The sequence below is a fragment of the Poromitra crassiceps genome (assembly GCF_964638095.1).
Source record: "Poromitra crassiceps genome assembly, chromosome: 30".
In the NCBI taxonomy this organism is placed as follows: Eukaryota; Metazoa; Chordata; class Actinopteri; order Beryciformes; family Melamphaidae; genus Poromitra; species Poromitra crassiceps.
The window spans coordinates 6,216,360-6,230,436 of record NC_139652.1 but is presented as its reverse complement, the minus strand read 5'-3'; the positions used below and the strand labels follow the sequence as shown (position 1 = coordinate 6,230,436).

Below are 14,077 nucleotides of genomic sequence, written 5' to 3'. Positions count from 1 at the left end.
ACACACACACTCGCGCACATACACACACACACTCGCGCACACACACACACACACACGGTTAGTAACCAAGTCTCGTTTGCCAGACTCTCCCAGCAAAGGGGCGGGGAGAGTCTGGCTGGGGACGCTTTCTTTTGTGGACTAGAGGGGAAAAGGCTTTTTACAGCCATCCACCCAACGTACCATGCAGGCTGCTTCATTGCATAATCCACATCAATCGTTTTCAGCGTGTAGCAACGAGCTAGCGGCTAGCGCTGCTGTTGTTATTGTTTCAAAGGCAGTGGCGCAGGCATTTGAGCTCGGCAGATTCGACACGTACAGCAGCAGAGGCATACAGATTAGGGGTGCACCGATCACCGATTGCCGATCGCCTATGGGAAATATCTGCCCAACCGATCATCGACCGATCACCGATTACCAATCACCGATATATAAACTCCTCAAAAAAAGTTTGGAAACGTTATTTCGGTCGATTATTTCTGCCCTTTAACACATTCACTGCCAGCCGTTTTTCAATACTGTAGTTAGCTTCTGCCAAGGTTTTTTTTTGAGGATTTTGGCTCATCTTTCAAGAGCCGAGGATTCGTTTCTGTTAGGATTTTGTGAACACACAATATCTCAAAAGAACTAATAGAATGTGTGCTTTCTCTGTCTAAAAGAGTTAGTTTGTAGAGTTAGTAGTTATGTAAGCATTAGCAGTTGAATACAGCATGGTTTCAGCGTCTGAAAATTTATTCTGAGATAAACGGCTTTTTGTGAAATTCGATAGAACAGTCACTTTAACCATTCATTTTTGGCATCAGTAAGACGTCAGACATCTAAACAATAGTTTTGAACAGTAATTTCCTCCATAACAGCAGGAAACCCCCCTCTGCTTCCAACTCCTCCCTCCGTGGGCGTTCTCCTCCGCCCTCCTTGGCTCTGCAGCGGGTCTGTGACAAACGAGTTGCTGCTGCCTGGCTGCTGCCTGGCAGTCTGGATGGGGCTCGCTGGATGGGTTTCGCTCGTTTCTTGGCGTTTCGGTTGAGAGCTCTGATGAAGCTCTTGCGATTCTGGGCTTATTTATGGTGCGTGTTTCAAAGTGTGCATCCAGTCTATTCTTGGAACCCCCCACCGTTGCCACCGCTGTGCGTCAGCGCGAAAGTGAAAGCGTTTTCGCCATCCATTTTACAGTATGAGAACGGCTTCCTCGCGCTTTTCCCTCCAGTTTTGGCTCGCCTCTTTCTACTCTGGAGAGACATGTCGCCACTCAGTGGGTCGGTAAAATAGATTATACACATTCAATACCTCCAATATTGGTATAGGAGACGTAAAAGATCAACGTCCCACCGTCAAAAAAAAAAAATCGATTTTTTTTTTGACGTATTAATACATCATTGGCAGTCAACCGTTGGATTTTTTTTGACGGATTAATACGTCATTGGCAGTGAACGTGTTAATAATACCAATTGGCATTGTATTTTATATCGTTGGAAAGCCTGATTAGTGATAGGGCTTTTTTTTTTATAAAATATATATATATATATATATATATATATATATATATATATATATATATATAAAAATATCGGCAATCAGCCGAAATATCGGCAATCAGCCGATCGCATATTTGAGGCCAAAACCTCAGCCGCGCCACCGTCTGAAGGAGGTTTGAGAGTGGCTGTCACAGCTGTCAATCAGCCCCTTTTTATATCCTCAAATAACTAAATAAAAACAAACGTATCCAAAAAATGAACATCTGAACATACATCAGCGTGATAAAAACGACCTAAAATGACAGAAACCATAATTGGAAAAAACTGTATTTGACGTGTTCTTAGATTTTTTTTTTAGATTGGCTCATGAACCATCCACTAACATGGGATTTATGACCTATATGGCAGCCAGCCACTAGGATCCAGGGGCCGGTTGCACCAAGTGGTCTTAACTATGCCTGGTCGTAACTCCTACGTCGGTCTTAGTTAAGACCAGTCTTTAGAGTGGATTTATGCCTGTTGCACCAACACGGCTTACGTCTGGTCTTAACTATGCTGGTCGTAGCAATGCGCGTCCATGTGAATTGCCAGGGAATGCACCCTGATTGGATGATGTTGCAAAAATGTGCCTCGCGACCTGCTTGGAGCGTCACTGTGCCACTACGCTCTATCAGCCACTACTGTATGTGCATCACTACACCCTCCCTCCTCCCACCCTCCCTCGCTCCGGGGAAAAAATGGTGGTGATTGAGCCAGACAGACAGTCTGAATTAAATTGAATGTAACGTTCCCAATTCTATGTATTAAATTCTAAAAGATTAACGGCAACATTTTGGAAGGCTAAGCCACACAACTAGTTTGTTATAATCTAACATCATGCTTTGATGGCTGTGTTACGACGGTGACGATGACGGTAAGGACTCAAAAAGGTCTCCGCTGATAGACGGAGATCTCTGTTACAGGCAGGCTCTACGCCTCCTCCTGACCAGGCGTAAGAGTTACGCCTGGTCGTAGTGAAAAGAAGGCTTAAGCCGTCTTGGTGCAACCGGCGTAGCTGTAAGGTCGTAAAGTTACGACCAACTTAGCTTAAGACCAGTGTAAGACCAGTTGGTGCAACTGGCCCCAGATGTTTTGGCTTCACTTTTTCGGAGCTGTCATGACAACAAATGTGTTTCTTAGTCAAATATAAATAGCGAAGTTGATCCTATGTATGAATTTCTTTCCAAAGCCGAAGCGAACATAATTATATGAGACTTTTTTGGTCGTGGCATAATTCCATTTGTGTTCTTTCATAGTTTTGATGTCTTCACCGTTATTCTTCTAAAATGTGGAAAATAGTGAAAATAGCAAAAAATGTGGCGTGTCCAAACTTTTGACTGGTGGTGTACATCAAATATGTATCAGCAACATCAGCTCCAGGACAGAATCCTCTGTCTACTTCCTGTTTATAGTCTTGTGTCCTTCACGTAACCATTGTCTATTATTGGACTACCCCGCACGTTTTACCCAGTGTGTTAAAAAGTGACGCCACGTCAGTATTTGATGAGTTGGAAGAGAGAGAAGCGGTTGGTTGAACTCATCTTGCTGGCCGCCCAGTAGACAAGACAGGTAGAAGAGTCGTACCTTCTTGAGCACGTCATCCAGTAGGCCCATGTTGGGCTCCTGGGCCTTGATGGTGTGGGAGAAGAAGGCGTAGGTCTTCCTGGGCATAAGCTTCGCCTCCGGTGGCCGCTTCACCCCGATGATCAGCGAGGCCTCCGAGATGTCCTCCTGGATCAGCGCTCCCGCTTTCTCATAGTACTGAACACAAAACACACCGCGGGGCTGTCACGACCACTGGCTTAGTTCCCGATCAAAATCAGAACGCTAATTATTTTTGCTAGATATTGTGATCACTCTTATTGATCATGCTTATTCCTCTTGATGATTTGAGGAACACAAATTATTTTACTACTCCCTTTGGGTTTTCTCTGGTTTATTACCAGAGAAACTCAAAAATCTTTATATATATATATATATATATATATATATATATATATATATACTGTATATATATCCCCCCCCCCATTTTCTGCCCAATTGTACTTGGCCAATTTACCCCTGCTGCCCGGTCGCTGCTCCACCCCCTCTGCCAATCTGGGGAGAACTGTAGACTAGCACCATGCTTCCTCCAAAACATGCGCAGTTGCAAGTAGGGCTGCACGATATTGGAAAAAACTGACATTGCGATATTCCCCACCCCTGCGATATATATTGCGATATGAAAAAATAGAGATTTTCACCAGATTACCAGAATAGCTCTATTTTAAAGAAAATAATACTTCTAGATTGATTTGGGTGATTTTGTAGAGGAGTCCATCTGATATTGGAGGGGAAATTATGTATTTTAATGTTTCTCAACCACTGGGCTGTGGCCTACTGGTAGGCCTCAGAGCACCATCTATCAGGGTTCATACACATTTTGACCAATGGATTTCCATGACTTACATACATGAAAAAGTGAGTGAGTTATGACATTCTACTTTAAAAATGTCACTAGCCTACATTTCACTTAGTGTACTGCAGCTTTTAAAGCCAGGGAAAGACAACATGTATGCCGTATCATCACCATATTTTACCATATCCAACATCTAAGACCATATAGTCTCATATCACAATATTGATATACAATTGATATATTGCCCACCCCTAATATTGAGTGCCAGAATCTACCGTTTCAATAAATCAACAATGAAACACCCCTGCCACTTTACACACTTGGTCTGACCCCCCGGAAACCCCCTCCAGAAACTACCAAGTGGTACACTCCGCATCTCTGGAGTTCCGGTTTTGGAGCGCACCGCAGTACAGACAGAGACGACGATTCACATGTAGCAGCACTGGTGACAAACAATTCATTCGTGAAAAGTAATAAATATACATTTAATTGCCAAGATATGTCTCTTGTCTTTTTATTTTCACTGAAATGTTTTGTGTAAATGAGTCGCTATGTATGATTAACTCAACCCAGGTCCTTACACATCAAGAGCGAATATATGGCACGAAATTGCGATGCGAGTTTTGACCCACCTGTCAATCACAGCCACAGATGTGTACACGTCGGAAGCGAACTACTGAAAAATCGACCGTGGTTCGAAAAAATAAACACCGCAATAACGCTCGGCGAAACTTCGCCGTTGGTATGCACGGTTGCATTGACTGATATAGGTTCGGATAATATTATTGACGTGCGAATTAATCGCACGAAAAAAACGCTCCCGATGTGTAGGACCTGGCATCATCAGAGCCTGAGGGGGAGAGAGAGCTGCGGTGATACACGGACAACTTCTCAGTAATAATCACTTTAGCCTTCTTGTCATTATATTATGTTGCTGTCTTGCTTGTTGGTGTTTCAAGAGTAAATATCTCCACTCCACAGACATGTTTGAGTTACAGCAGCCAGCCTGCTAGTGCGCTGCAACCTGTGGACACATCCGCCTACGCAATCACATCGTTTACATCCGACGGGCTACTGTCAGCAACGCAACATAAGCAAAAATAATTCAATTTAGCTCTCTGTCCATTTTGTTGTGTTGAAGCTAAGCACTAAATGAGTGAGTACAGTAGTAGGGCATCTCTCACCTTTGAGAGAGACTGCATTTCACTCAGTAGGCTACCCCTAAAGTGAGAGTTTATCAAGCAAAATGACGAGTTAATTTACTTTTAACATCGCACGCCCTGCGATGTGACTATTGCGCATGCGCACATCGCGATGACGATGTGTAAACGATATATCGTGCAGCCCTAGTTGCAAGCCTGGAGCCTCTATCACTCAACATAGTGAATGCTAAAGTGTTGGAAGAATGGCACATGTATCACTCAGTGAATGCTAAAGTATTAGCCTGGAGCAACTATCACTCAAGATAGTTTATGCTAAAGTGTTAGCATGGAACATCAGAGCAAACGATCTACCAGGAACACATGGATCATTTTGTGTCTATGTTCTCATCACCAAACAGCCAAATGTCCCCTGCCCTCCCCTGGTGCATCACCTTCTCGTGGATGGCTCTGCGGTTGGAGGGCTGGACCAGCACCCTGTGCCCGGCCTGGGTGAGCTCCTTGACGTGTCGTGGGGCGAGTGGGGCTCTCCTCTCCCACACGTTGATGTCTTCCCGTCGGATGGCCACCACGCTCCTGTGGTGCGCGTACCGCCGCTGCCCCGCCCAGAGGCAGCGGCTCGCGTGCCCGCCTCGCCCCGGACTCAGGAGGCGGAACATGGCGTCACCCCCCTGCTCGGGACAGACACACACAGCCACAGACCGCTAACCACACACTGTCTAATCACAGACGAGTGAGTGAGCCCAGCCCGGGTCACACCTGTCTGTCTGCGCACAGTGGGAGTTTGACAGCCGGGGCAGAAAGCCATCAGAAAAACACATTCACAACGTGGAACTTTCACATGAGCCGAGGTTTATTGAGTCTTATTGGCTGTTTATACTTTCAAATAAAAAAATATAAACCTAATTATGTAATGTCACATACATGTTATGTATGTCTTTATATAGCCTAAGCCTATATCAATTGCTCTTAAGCTCAATAAACACAGATTTAATGTGTCCTGAATTTATACAACTGTATTTGAAATCTTAAAGGACATGATGTCCTGCAGCTTTAAGTGCTAGCGGAAACGCTGTTATCGAGATCATAATGATACAAAGCGGGTAGAAAATCGGCAAAGCCTTTCTTTAAGTTAAGTATAGCTGTCCTTGCTGCAATACGACTATGCTTGTTTCTCATTCTGTCAGTCTTGCGGGTTAGATTTTCCCACTAAGTAGCAGGAGAAAGCTGTTCAGACTGGGACATCCCAGACGTCTGACTTTCCTATCAGCATTTGAAGGCAGCATCGTCAGGGGTCATGCTTGCCTGGTTTGCTATAGGGAGAGAGCTGCAGTCAGACCAACAGGTGGCTCTGACGCGTGATTTCTAACCCCACATAGGATAAGCAATAACCACGCCCTGTGGCGCTGGGATTGGCCAGGAGCATTGAAGCTTGGGACTAAAGCACCTGGGGTTTTTCATCTTTTAAAGTAAAGATGTTTAAAAAACTATTGCTTGTTACATTTTCAGTGCTGTACCTTTTCTCTGGGTAAGAATTGAGCTTGAAATTAACGATATGATACATTATATTATATGAGCTATGAACGTTGAACACAACACCGTTTATATTATTGCATGTTTTTGTAGATTGTGTAGGCTACCTACATTGTGTAATTACAATTATTATACTTATTATTATTATTATTATTACTATGCTAAGGAAGGTAGGTGACCATAATTCATTTCAATGTCCGCTCTCGAAATCGCTGTCCGTTCTCAAGAGCTATTCAGTTGGTTCATGAAATCGCTGGGCTGCGTGCCCTCCAGTGTTGCTCCTGGCCAATCCCGGCGCCACAGGGCGTGGTTATTGCTTATCCTATGTGGGGTTAGAAATCACGCGGCTCTGACACAGAGCAGGCTGCATTAACACTTTGGCAGAAAACAAACAATCTCAAGAACAACAGTCACTATTATTAACTAACAGCTGAACACACACACTATAGAGACGGTTTTAACTTGACAACAAGCATGCTAAATTTCCCCCAGCTTACTTCCTGTTGCACTGTTTGCTAGTACAATAACTAACAGGAAATAAACTAGGTCCCAAACTGTTCCCTAGCAACAGAATTCCGTGGAACCCATCTCTATATAGGAATGATTTAGGACAGTAAACTGACTGCGCCTCAGAGACACGTTACTGGAATGTTGGACTTCAAGTTAGGACTGAGTCTCTGAGTTAGACCAGTATCTACAGGTAGACCAGTAGACTACTAACTGACAGGAACTACATCCATCTACCCCCAACAGAAGTAGAAGATGATGATCTCATAGTGATGTAGTGATATAGAGAAAGATGGCATTACAGTAACGTAATCCTATAAACTAGTAATCCTTGGCCTGCTGGAAATACTTTTCACACCGATACAAACTGTTGGTTGTTGACAGTGAGTTTGTCTCCAGTGGGGTTGCTCTGCACATGTCGTGATCGTGGGCAGGACAGAGCAGACGCTAGGCTAATCAGAAGTTTAGAAGCGACAGAGAGACACGTGTGGCTGACAAACTCAAGCTAAAAAACCCACCTTTCCTTCCCAGCAGGGTAGTATCAGCTGTATGTCACACGGCTGGAGGGTGGTGGAGAGAGTAGAATGTGGCGGACAGGAGCGTCGGAGTGTCAGACAGAGGTGAGCTGAGCTGCCTGCCCTGTCCTGTCCTAGGGAAGAGCGTGGTGACGCAAAAGTTAGCCCTGAACGACCCACTATCCATGCCCACTACTGGAAACCTGCGTCAATCGTGGTCAATTCCAGCGCAGTACACACACAGCCGTTTCCGGGCGCGATGTCAAAATAAAAGCTCAGCAATCGTCTTGGGGAAATGGGGCAACTGGCAGAACAGGACCAAGGGAAAAACAGTACAGTCAGGATGTTAATAAAGAGAACGCATATTAATAAGACAAATAAATGCTAATAATGCTAAGGCTAACAACAACAACAACAACAACAACAATAAAAAAACACACAATTACATTCATACGATTCATACACATAGGCTGGAAGAGTTCATTTGCAAAAACAGGTATCTGTATTTTTTATGGTTTTATATTACATATTGATGAATTTATATTGTAATTCGTTTATTTCTTGTATATTTTGTATTAAGTTATAATTAAAACATTCATCTGATAATTTTCATATAAATCCCCTCAATATTTGTATGTGCACTCCAGGAAGTATCAAACAGGTGTTGTTTATTCATTTTAAGAATGGCATTTACCTGTTTTTACCAATGAAATCTTCATATATTTTAGCCTACTGTATGTAGCCTATATGTTGAGCTTGAGATCAACCGAACCATATCTGCTCTGTTCTTTTCATGTATCATCTTTGCTGTATCCTGTTAGAATACCCCACTACCTTACCTGATTGCAAGAAAGTTTAGAAAAGGGGTTCAAAAAGTAGGCCTGTCACTCCTACAACTACTGAAACTGTAGCCTACACATAATAACAACATTTACCACCATGATTCATGAACTTCAGCTGCCAAAACCATTTGCTGCTAATCAGGGATAATCAATTGGGTGTATCACTCATGCATAAACTCAGGATAGGCTGTTCCAACAGTGGTCGTAAAGATAAATCATAAGTGACGTTTATCATTCACGCACAGGTTAAACACAGAGAGAGCTGCTCTCTCTGCAGCTACTCCGACCAAGTGAAGCAGAGTCTTTAAAGGCAGGATGGCTGCCTGGGGATGATTAGAACTGATTGTCTGCAGGTGTGATTGAGGTGAAGTGGGGTTAAGTTCAGTGGGAAATGTAGTGTGTAATGTAGGGTGTAACTCTTCTGTACACTGACCTTACTTTACCAAGGTCAAGTTGACAAATTCTCTGATAAATTCACACTTTTAATTTGAAGGCCAAAATCACCGGATGTACGCTCGCTAACTGTGGCCTGAGGGGAGCTTCAGCCAACCCGCCGGCGATATTTTTCCCCCCATGACGGCGAAGGCATGAGCCGCCTCTCTCTGCCTCTGATTGGCCTGATGGCGACGGCATGACCCGCCCTCTCTGCCTCTGATTGGCCTAGCGTTCATCCAATCACAACAAATAAATATATTTAGTCAGATACTCCCAATTCTGGTCCTTTTGTTTTGGGACCAAATCTCTAGAAAGTACACTGAGATCTTTCACTTACTGAACAGAATGGCAAAGTCAATATTTAAATTTCCCAAACAGCCTGTATTTCTATCCGCAGTGCATCTCCTGCTGTGCTGTGTTCCTGTGCCACCAGTTTTGAACACTAGAGGGCACCAATGGACTTGGTTTTAACAAACAAGAGACCAAGCATCACCACAATGAGCCTTTTCATCGATATCATGTATAATATCATGTGTGTGTGTGTGTGTGTGTGTGTGTGTGTGTGTGTGTGTGTGTGTGTGTGTGTGTGTGTGTGTGTGTGTGTGTGTGTGTGTGTGTGTGTGTATATATATATGTATGTATATATGTATATATATATATATATATATTTAGAACACGGCTCTCTCGAATACTCGATTCTGATTGGTCAATCAACAATATTCACCGGTCATTATTTCTCGACAACCGACCGCTGCTCTGCCACACCTGGATTAATCAGTTGATAAGAGCCTTTTGTCAGCAAACACTACTAATTAGGCCAACCAGTTGCAGCTGTGGTGTCTTGTGTGCCAATTACGAATGAAACCGCTTTGCCGTTGAAAACGCTATTAAAAAATCTATTTGAATAATTATTTTTGTCAGATTATTGAATGATTTAGTTGTAGGCCGTGTTCTAAGCGGGATAATGTATATTGAGGCGGTGATTACTGGGAAATAATGACCTTCAGGTGAATCATTAAGCCCTCCGCTGCGCGTTGGGCTCAATCATCACCTGTCGGTCATTATTTCCCCCGTAATCACCGCCTCAATATACATTATCCCTTACATATATATATATATATATATATATATATATATATATATATATATATATATATATAAGCAATATCACACGAGAGGGAGTGCATTGTTGGCTAATATTGGCACTGCTGTGATTCGGTCGCAGGCACGAGGCCGCAGGCCGAGTGCCGTAGATAATCACAGCAGTGCCAATATTAGACAACAATGCACTCCCTCTCGTGTGATATTGCTTTTATACAACAGTTCTATTAAACAAAGCTGATTAAAAAAATGACAAAAAGCTGAGAAAATAGATGATTTCTGTATTTATTCCTCCGCCAACAAAAATAGTCCCCTCAGCTTTCTGCTTTGCTGAAAATGTAGCCTAATCAGCCTAATTAACTGCAGGCTGTCTACTTTACTACTGTCTACTCTAGAGCTGTGAAGCGTTTTGTTGATTAGGGCAGCTGTGAAGCGGAGTGATCTACACACAGTGAAGCGCCAGTGCATTATCGTGAAATATAGGCACTCGTAGGATCCCTCTTGTCCAATCAAATTGCTCGGCCGGAACTACCTGTTGTATAAATAAGCAATATATCACGAGAGCAAGTGTGTTGTGGTGAATATATCCCGCTGATAAGCTGTTATCCCACGAGGCCGCAGGCCTCGTGGGATAACAGCTTATCAGCGGGATATATTCCACAACACCACGCAGCTCGAGTGCTATATTGCTTTTATAAAACGGTTTCCAAGTATAATAATATAATAATAATAATACTATAAGTCCGACTGGCATTTTATTCTGATAGAGTCAGTTGAAACACTACTGTAAGGCGGGACCTCTAGCAAGAAGATAGACGTGCGGGTGATTTGATTGGATCGTTCTGGAGACTGAAGTCGACATTGACCAATCCTGGCGCTTGCTGAGAGCTTTTGCAAAGCTCGACACCAGAGCCATATGCCGACACCAACTAACGTTACGTCTTATTTAGAAATGCGGGGTTAAGAGTGAGGGCGCGCGAGAGAGGGGTTAAGACATTAGCCCGCGTCTATTCTTGTACAAAACATCATTTTCTGCGAAGTATTAGTAAAGTTATAAGCGAAGATCGATTCACAAGGATCTGAAAGTTGTCTCCGCCATTTTGTTTTTGAGGTAACCAAAGCCTAGAGAGTTGCGCCATCATGCGTCTGGCTGCAAGCGAGTAGCTTTTTGTTTTGACACTACTGTAAGGCGGGACCTCTAGCAAGAAGATAGACGTGCGGGTGATTTGATTGGATCGTTCTGGAGACTGAAGTTGACATTGGCCAATCCTGACGCTTGCTGAGAAGCTGAGAGCTTTCTGGAAAGCCCAACACGGAGCTCGAGCGCAGAGCTGCCTTTTAGTAAGAGAGTTGCCATGGCAACCAATAACCCATGGCCATGGGTTATTGAACTCGGTTACTGGAATTATACAATGGCTGTGAACCAATCAGATTGCTTGATTTGAGAGAGCCGTTTTATAAATATATATTTTTTGTTCTGGAGCAAATTTACAGGAGCTATTGGACCAGGTCACTTGTGAATTGTATAAATTAAAAAGGTGGTTTGATATAAATAAATTGTCATTAAATTTAGCTAAGACAAAATTTATGATATTTAGTAATTATAAAATAGATAATCAAGTAAATATACAGATAGATGGTGTTGATATTGAAAGAGTGTTTGAAAACAAATTTCTTGGGGTGATAATAGATGATAAAATTAACTGGAAATCACATATTAAATATATACATAGTAAACTATCTAGAAGTATTTCAGTTTTGAGCAAAGCAAAGCAGGTTTTAGACTTGAAATCACTCCGCATGCTCTACTGTTCCCTGGTCTTACCATACTTAAATTATTGCTCAGAGATTTGGGGAAATACCTATAAAACTTCACTTCATGCAATAACCATCCTTCAAAAAAGAGCTATAAGGATAATAAACTATGCTGGATATCGTGATCATACTAACATACTTTTTCTAGATTCAAATCTTTTAAAATTAATGGAAATTATAGAATATAAAACTGCGATTATAATGTATAAAGCCAGGAATAATCAACTTCCTGGAAATATCCAGGCGATGTTCTCTGATAGAGAGGGGGGTTATTGCCTCAGGAGGGAGTTAAATTTAAAAACCCAAAGAGCTCGGACGACATTAAAATCATACTGTATCTCAGTATGTGGAGTAAAGCTATGGAACGGTATGGATGTGGAGCTACAGCAATGTTCAAGTGTGATCCAGTTCAAAAAGAAATATAAAAAATGCATTATTATGAGGTATAGGGAGGAAGAGTTATAGTAACAATATTGAGTTATATATAATCGGTGTATGGTGTATATTAATTTCTGGACGGTTGTATATTGTATATATTGTATTGTATTGTATATTGTAATGAAATATAATTATGAAAGTGATTATTGTGGTTATAATAATGATTATAATGATAATAATTATTAAGATATCCTATGTATATATATGTATATATATATATGTGTACCGGTATATGTGCATATTCGGGTAATGCAATGTATATGCAGTGTAATTGTCAATTGTGTAATTATTTGAATTTGAGAATTATTGTCTCTGTTTTTGTTTATAATTGATTATTCGTTAATCATTTTTCTGTTGTATAGCTTGTTTAAGTAAGAAGGGTAGGCGCTATAAGCTATAGCTTCAGCCTACACCTTTTCGGTCTATCAGCCTTGTGCTGCTTGTTTGTACTTTTTCGTTTTATTTTATGAAATGTTTTAATTGCCCATGACCGAAATAAATAAATAAATAAATAAATAAATATACATCACCCCTTATCATTTTGCAGACAATGCAAAGCCAGAGTAAGGTAACTTCCAAATAAGGGTCAAAGGTCAAGTTTGAGCTAAAAAGAAATATATATATATGGAGATAAATAACTACATAAAAAATATATATATAACACATTTCCAATATTCTCCCTAAAATAGATTTGGCTGGACAACAACAAAACGTTAAAGTCATTTTTCTCAGTTCTACACTCTTGGCGAGTTACCCCCTTTTGGCTTTGCAGGGCAGTATACAGTAGCAGCCTATATGTCTAAAGCATGTGTGACTCTAGCCTACAGTATGTGAGAGTATCTTGTGTGTGTGAACAGCAAAATGTGAATGACAGTTCACACACAGCGTCGACTGCGCTCTGTGCTAAATGAATGGAGTAATGTTTCTCTTGCTGTATCACCTTCCCTAATGAATGATGCATGGTGCTCTGTGTGAGTGATAGGATCCAGTGACGTCAACATGAAACCAGCAACTTCCTTCAAGCTGCAGGCCGACTAACACTCGGGAGTGCCATCCGCTTTCAGCTAAATACGGTGACATTTGGGGCAGAAGTGGACCAGCAGGTCTTTCTTGGAAATGTCACTCCGAGCCACCTCTCACGCAGACCTGCAGACGTCCTCGTTGGACAGTGGCCTGTACACGTCTCTGTCCATGAGCAGCAGCAACGTGAACGGGGGCAGCAGCCGCTTCGGGGCGGGGGGGACGATGATGGAGGAGGTGAAAGATCTGCCCAGGCCGTGCAGGAGGCCCGTTCGAGCCGTCCGGCCGCTCAGCGCACTCGGCTCCGGCGGCTCCTTCCTCCAGATCAACCACCTGCAAGGAGAGCTGGTCAGGAAGAGGAAGGTAATGGAGGGAGAGAGAGAGAGGGGGGGGGGGGGGGGGGTGCATCGTTAATATAGGCCTCATCATGTAGCCTTACATCTGTGTCCTCAATAGACCCTTTTCACAGGGGCCATTTTGTGTTGAAAAGGCAGGGCAAACTAAGGTTAAACACAGCAGGTGCAAGCAAAACCCTAATGAGGGTTTCCAACTTCCATGATTGGAATTTGGAAACCCTCATTAGTGTTTTGCTTGCACCTGTGTTTACCCTGCCTTTTTGACACAAAATGGCCTCCGTGAAAAGGGTCTATACTGTTAGTTTAGGAAAAGAAAACCTGTCCCCGCAGGAATGTTATAGACATAGTCTATAGTATATATACATTGTGTACTGCCAATGATTTATACATATATCACAGGACTTATAAAAGAGAATACCGTTGAGAACCACGATAAGTCCCTATGG

General features: G+C 42.4%; 1 protein-coding gene across 3 annotated transcripts in view; it reads right to left on the bottom strand.

Moving 5' to 3' along the window:
• The window catches only part of aass (aminoadipate-semialdehyde synthase), a 58,276-nt gene extending 50,527 nt beyond the window's left edge, over positions 1 to 7,749 (bottom strand). Inside the window, exons 1-3 of one of the 3 annotated variants that reach the window (XM_083663164.1) lie at positions 7,628 to 7,749; positions 5,504 to 5,836; positions 3,096 to 3,272 (exon numbers count right to left, since the gene is read on the bottom strand). In XM_083663164.1, the coding sequence (XP_083519290.1) occupies positions 3,096 to 3,272; positions 5,504 to 5,728 (402 nt within the window). In that variant the 5' untranslated portion in view covers positions 5,729 to 5,836; positions 7,628 to 7,749. The remainder of the gene's footprint in view (positions 1 to 3,095; positions 3,273 to 5,503; positions 5,837 to 7,627) is intronic. The other 2 variants (XM_083663166.1, XM_083663165.1) reach the window with 2 other exon arrangements.
• Positions 7,750 to 14,077: the final 6,328 nt, after the last annotated feature.